The sequence below is a fragment of the Chrysochloris asiatica genome, unplaced genomic scaffold, assembly GCF_000296735.1.
Source record: "Chrysochloris asiatica unplaced genomic scaffold, ChrAsi1.0 scaffold00092, whole genome shotgun sequence".
NCBI lineage: Eukaryota > Metazoa > Chordata > Mammalia > Afrosoricida > Chrysochloridae > Chrysochloris > Chrysochloris asiatica.
The window spans coordinates 3,289,399-3,296,197 of record NW_006408610.1 but is presented as its reverse complement, the minus strand read 5'-3'; the positions used below and the strand labels follow the sequence as shown (position 1 = coordinate 3,296,197).

The 6,799-nt window shown below is 46.4% G+C and overlaps 1 protein-coding gene across 1 annotated transcript in view; it reads left to right on the top strand.

The window, feature by feature from the left end:
- Window positions 1–5,535: 5,535 nt before the first annotated feature.
- The window catches only part of PPCDC (phosphopantothenoylcysteine decarboxylase), a 25,947-nt gene continuing 24,683 nt past the window's right edge, over window positions 5,536–6,799 (top strand). Inside the window, exon 1 of the mRNA XM_006866474.1 lies at window positions 5,536–5,670. Coding sequence (XP_006866536.1) covers window positions 5,536–5,670 — 135 coding nt within the window. The remainder of the gene's footprint in view (window positions 5,671–6,799) is intronic.

The following is a 6,799-nucleotide window of genomic DNA, read 5'->3' as shown; positions in this document are numbered from 1 at the left end:
GGAAACCTTACACAGGATCACCATGGGTAGAAACCCACTGTAAGTCACTTAACAACAATATATGTTATATGGGAGCGTGGTGGCTCCATATGATAAACACTGGACTGCAAGACAAAGTTCGAGCCCGCCACCCACTCACTGTGTGAAAGAAAGATGAGGCTTTCTGCTTCTGCTAAGCTTTAAAGCCTCAGAAACCCTATACAGGGTTGCTATGAGTAGGAACTGACTGGACAGCCCTTCACAACAACATGTGCTATATGTCTTGAGGAGGAGGGTGCTTACATGTGATCCCAAGAGCACCAGAGTCAAAAGTATGCCTGTGTCAGGTCTGACAGAAAAGCAATCTTAGCAGAATGCTAGGGCTCTGGAACTTTCTCCGAAGAGTTGGGGGAAAGGGCTTAAAGTGTCCCTCTGGCCATAGGACTACTTTAAAATGTCTTTGTCATTGGATGCAGCACGTCCAGAACGGTAGGAAATGAAGCCAGAGCAAATGCCAGTGGTGAGCAACTGTGATTTGAGCTAAAGGATTCAGGCTCTGTCATGCTAGGTGGTGGGTATGTATGTGTGTTCCAACCGACAGCGACCCTGTAGAGGGTTTCCAAGGCTGTAAATCTTTACAGGTGCAGAAAGCCTCATCTTTCTCCTGTGGAACAGCTGGTAGTTTTAAACTGCTGACGTTAAGGTTAGAAGCCCAACTTGTAGCTACCACGCTACCAGATCTCCTTACCATGTTGTTGCTGTTGAGTCGGTTCCGACCCATAGTGACCCTGAACAGGGTTTCCAAGGCTGTAAATCTTTACGGGAGCAGAAAGCCTCATCTTTCTCCCATGGAGCAGCTGGTAGTTTGGAACTGCTGACCTTGCGGTTCTCAGCCCGATTTGTAACCACTACACTACCAGAGCTCCTTCTCCTTACCATGAGAATCTCTACTACCCCACCCTCCATGTTTGGTTCTGCTCTGTCTGAGACCCCAGACCTTGTGTTGTTGTAGGCTTACTGCTTATTTGGACTTGCTTACCCCTGCTCTCGTTTTTAGCCTTGGCTCTGCCCTGGCTCTGCATTTGCCCATTGTGACTGGCAGGTCTCCTTGAAACCTTAAACTCTGTCCTTAATTAATGTCTCCAGAAAAGGCTTCTTACATAGCATAAGCCTGCCACAAGCCAAAGCTTCTTATTCTGTCTGGTTCTGTCTTTCTAAAGGACAGAAATGCTGCCCTGATTCTGCTGTGGCCTACCTGCGTGACTGCTGCTCTGGGAGTTGGAAGTTCAATAAACAGCCTTCAGCCCCATAACCCTCTTGTCTGTTCTTATTGCTACTCAAGCATTCCTACGACGCCAGCAGAGCCCAGGGCAGTGAGATATTGTCTACAGCTACTCTTGCTGTGCAGATAGGTGACTTCAACAGAATCTGGGTACAGTAACAGGTTAGGGTTGAGACTTGCTCCTCTTCAAGAATAAGTGAAGGACTCCTGCCAGTTGTCACTTTCTCAGGGACTGTCAGGTTAAATGGACTTTTCTATGCCTCCAAATGTTTCAATAATCCAATTCCTATTTCTTGAGTATGTTGTTGTTCTTAGGTGCCATCAAGTTAGTTCCAGCTCATAGTGACCCTGTGCTCAAGAGAACGGAACACTGCCCACTCCTGTGCCACCCTCACAATTGTTGCTACGTTTGAGCCCGTTTCGGCTACCACTGTGCCAGTCCATCTTGTTGAGTGGTCTTCCTCTTTTTTGTTGACCCTACACTTTGCCAAGCAGATGTCCTCCAGGGACTGGTCCCAAAGTATGAGAGATGAAGTCTCACCATGTTTGCTTCTAAGAAGCATTCTGACTACTTCTTTCCGGACAGATTTGTTTGTTCTTCTGGCTTTCCATTGGTACTTTTAATGTTCTCTAACACCAGAATTCACATGCCTATGAGACGGTTGGAAATACCATGGCTTGGGTCAGGTGCTCCTTAGTCCTCAAACTGACATCTTTGCTCATTAACACTTTAAAGAGGTCTTTTGCAGCAGGTTTGCCTGATGCAATCTGTCATTTGATTTCTTGATTGCTGCTTCCCTGCATGTTGGTTGTGGGTCCAAGTAAAATAAAGTCTTTGAAAACTTCAATCTTTTCTCTGTTTATCATGATTTTATTTATTGGCCCAGTTGTGAGGATTTCTGTTTTCTTCACATTGTGGGACAATTGATAGTGAAATCTGTGGTCCTTGATCTTCATCAGTAAGTATTTTAAGTCCTTTTCACTTTCAATGCCAAAAGGATAAACCAATCTGTGTTGAAAGAAATACAGCCAGAATGCTCATTAGAAGCCAGGAGAGCCAGACTTCGTCTCTTATACTTCGGGCATATTATCAGGTAGGACCAATCCCTGGAAAAGATCATATTTGGTAAAGTGGAGGGTCAGGGAAAGAGAGGGAGGCCCCCAATGTGATGGATCGGCATAGTGGCAGCAACTGTGGACTCAAATGTATCAATGATTGTGAGATTGGCCCAGGACTAGGCAGTGTTTCATTCTGTTGTGCAATAGGGTCACTGTGAGTTGGTACCGACTTGATGGCACTTAACAGTAACATCAAATGTTATTTTAAAAAGGTATATACAATGAATAAGTCTTGCAAAACTCTATCATGCTTTCTCCAGCATCATTTCTATTGCTAAGGCCATATTTCCATGGCCTTTGTTTCTAACCTTTGCGTTCTAATCACTAGTAATTATCAATACAGTTTGATCAATTTCAAATTGAAGAAGTTGGTAGAATTCTTCAATTTCATCATCAGTGGTTTTAGTGGTTGGTGTGTAAATTTGAATAGTGATATTAATTGGTTGTCCTTGTTGGTGAATGGATATTATCACAGACAGAATTGTACTTCAAGATAAATTTTGAAATGTTCTTTTTTGATGATGAATGCAATGCCATTTCTCTTGAATTTGTTGTTCTGGTATAGTAAACTATATGATTGTCTGATTCAAAATGGCTAATATCAGTCCATTTCAGCTTTGCAATGTCTAGGATAGCGATATTTATGCATTCCATTTTATTTTTTGCAACATCCTATTTGCCTATAATCGTACTTTGTACATTCCACGTTCCAGTTATTAATGGATGTTTGCAGCTGTTTCTCCTCATTTTGAGTTGTGCCCCATCTGCAAATGAAAATCATGAAAACTTTACTCCATTCGTGTCATTATGGTCAGCTCGACTTTGGGGAGGCAGCTCTTCCTCAGTCGTATTTTGAGTGCCTTCCAGCCAGAGAGGCTTATCTTCCAGCACAATACCTGATAATGTTCTGCTGTTCATAATTTTTTCATCTTCTGGTTCTATATCTGACAGTGTTCCACCGCAAATCATCAGGTTTTCAGAGGCTAAATATTTAGAAGTAGTCTACCTCAGCTTCCTAGTCTGTCTTAGTCTGGAAGCTCTACTGAAATCCGTCTACCATGGCGTTTGTCCACCTGCTGGCATTTAACATACTCGTGGCCTAGCCTCCAGCATGACAGCAACACACAAGCCCACCACAGTACAACACTGATAGATGAGTGATGGCCCTTCCAGGTAGAAGATGGACAGCAGAACGCAAGCATGAGTCTCAGCTCCTGTGGGGGTGTGTCTGAGCATTGACACACGGTCAGACTCTAGAGAGCCAAAGGGCCAGCCTGTGGAGTGAAGAGGTGGCCGCCATGGGTGCTCATCCAGCAAAGTAGCCATGGTGACTCTGGGCACTTCTCCCTAGCCTTTTAGTCTCCCTTCTCCCTGCAGACTTTACCCATTTGCGTGTATCTTCCAGCACTTCTTGTCTTGCAGAGAAGGCCCCTTATTGTTTTTGTGTTTCATGCATGGACTCAGAATTCTGATGTCTACTGGAAGTGGCTTCAGAGATCACCTGGCTGTTCCTTAGCAATTTCAGATGGAGGTTACACAACAAGCCAACTGCACAGCCATGGACAGGGTTTGGGGCTCCCAATTCACAGGCCAGGCTTCTGTCCTCTGCCGCACACTGCCTCACAGAATACAGTATGTTGTTCACTCAGCAGATGTTGAAGACCTACCATGTTGCTGATGCTGTGCTGAGTGGGAGTTGGGCAGTAGTGGTTGAGTGGGGCAGCACAGGAGGAGAGAGACGGGAACTGACCCATCTCAGATAGCTTCAGGTACGACTCCTGTCTCCTTAAACATCTGCAGGGTGGGTCCCTGATGGCAGCAGCTGTGTCTTCCACAGTTCCTTGCTCGATGCTAGTCATAATTGGTCTTTCGAAAAACGAAATCCAGACTCACTCCCATTGAGTTGATGCTGACCTTATAGGATTGAGGAGAAGTGCTCCTTAGGGCTGCCCGAAGGACATCTGCAGGAGGAGGCAGCCTCATCTTTCTCTGGGAACAGCTGATGGGTTTCAACTGTCAACCTTTTGGTTAGAAGCTTAGTACATGACCCACGGCACCCAGGGCTCCTTGATTGGTCCTTGGCAATTACCTAATAAGGTAATAATGGGTTTACTTGTGCTTACTAATTTGTAATGAACAACTTCACATGGGCTTCACCACCAGAAACCCACTGCCATTAATTTGGTTCTGACTCATGGGAACCCCTGTGTAGCGTTTCTGATGCCGTGAATCTTTATGAGAACAGTAAGCCTCATCTTTCTCCTATGGAAAGACTGGTGGGTTTGAACTGCTGACCTTGGGGTTAGAAGTCCAGTGCTTATCCTACAGTACCCTCACATCTACTTCCCCACCCTCTTTCAGGATTGTGCATGTTTGTTCCTTCTTTCAAAGTTACTTCCTTTTTACTCTGGAAAACGTTGGCTTGTTCTGGACGCAACCCAATTATTATCATTTTTGTGAAATGGTCTGTCACTTCTTAGACAATCATTTCTTGAAATGCCCCAGTACCTGGTATAGGCCTATCTCGTTAAGTGCTGTCGAGTCGGTTCCAACCCATAGTGACCCTGTATAGGGCTTCTGAGGAGCAGTTGGTGTGCTTGAACCGCCGACCTTGGGGTTCAAGCCGACTTTGCAGTCCAGCGCGTTAGCCCACAGCGCTGCATCAGGGTTCCAGGCCTTTCTCATAACACTTGTCGTATTACATTATAACTCCCATGTCAGAGGTCTGGTTGGGTGGGGTGTGTCTGATGTTCTTACCAAACTGTGTCTAGAAGCTGGGACTGCTGATCCCCTCAGCTTGCCAGTTGGCTGACTCTTAGCAACCCTGTGTGTGTCCAAGCACAACGACATCTCCTAGGGTTGGTCAGTGGCTGATTTTTCAGAAGTAGATTGCTGAGCCTTTCTTCTGAGGTGCCTCTGGGTAGACTCAAACCTCCAACCTTTTAGTATAAGCCAAGCACATTAACTGTTTGCACCACCCAGGGACTCTTCAAGAACACCAGTGTTTGGCCTGGGATCTAACACATGCTGCTCAGTACAAGCTGGGGCGAACGTATGAATGCAGGGACACCTCTTGTTCTACTTTTAGGTCCTAAATCCTGACAGAACCTGACAGAGGCCAGGGTTGGAAAGCTCCCGGGACTCAGAACCACCCAATGGAGCCAGGAGCCTCATCTCAACCAGCTGAACCGATGGTGGAGAGAAAATTCCATGTTCTTGTGGGGGTCACCGGGAGTGTTGCGGCCCTGAAGTTGCCCCTTTTGGTGTCTGGCCTTTTGGACATTCCAGGGGTAAGTACTCTCAGTAGACAGGCCTGGTAACATCTAGAATTAGCCTCTGCCCCTTGGGCTCAGCCTATTTCTGTGCAGTGGATTGGGGTTTCTTAATTATGCGGAGGTCCTCTGTGTTGGCATGTGGAGGACACAGGAGACAGACCAATGTCAAAGTACATCCGGGACAGCATGAGGTGGGGGAGGACAAGGACGCACTTTTGAAGGGAGGGCTCAGGCTCTGTACTGATCCTGAGACTCCCTGGGGTCCTGGTGTGGGAGGAGGGCTGGCTGGACAAATGTAGCCAGTTCTTAGCTTCCCCTTGTTGCCTTGGAATCCCCTCCTCGTGCTTTTACTCCCTCCTAAGTAATGTGGTTCTGTTAGTCAGGTGCATGGAAACCTCAGTGACTCCCTACTGGTCTCAAACTTCGCTCCTTCAGCTTTTCAGAGATACACAGGGCCACCATAGCATGTTTGTGAAGTAGATGGGGGGAGCTTTAGTCCTCTGCCCTTGGCCAGACCACCTCAGCTTCCTTCGTCCCCCTGTTCCTCTCACACACACACAGAGGGAAGGACCTGCAATCTTTGCTTTAATAAGATTTCTAAATGGTGGCGGTGGTGTACTGTCGAGTCAGTTCTGACTCATAATGACCCTGTATAGGGTTTCCAAGGCTGTAAGTCTTTATGGGAGTAGAAACCTTTATCTTTCTCTTGTGAAGAGGCTGGTGGATTTGAACTGCTGATCTTGCAGTTAGTAGTCCAACACATAACCCACTCTGCTACCAGAGCTGCTTCTGATTCCCACTAGAGCTTGGGAATCACTGTGATAGATCCATTTTGGGGGTGGATGGGTAGGAGTAAGAAGTGAGGGTTAGTTAGAGACAGGACTAGGACTTTGTTATGGTTAGGATGAGGGCTAGTGTTAGGATGAAGTGTTGGACTAGGGCTAGGAATAAGGCTTTATTCAGCTTTTAGGGCTATTTTGTTGTTGTTAGGTGCCATCGAGTCGGTACCGACTCACAGTGACCCTATGCACAACAGAACAAAACACTGCTGGGTCCTGGGACCAACCTTACAATTGTTGCCACGCTTGAACCCACTGATGCTGCCACTTTGCCAATCCATCTCACTTGGGGATCTTCCTCTTTT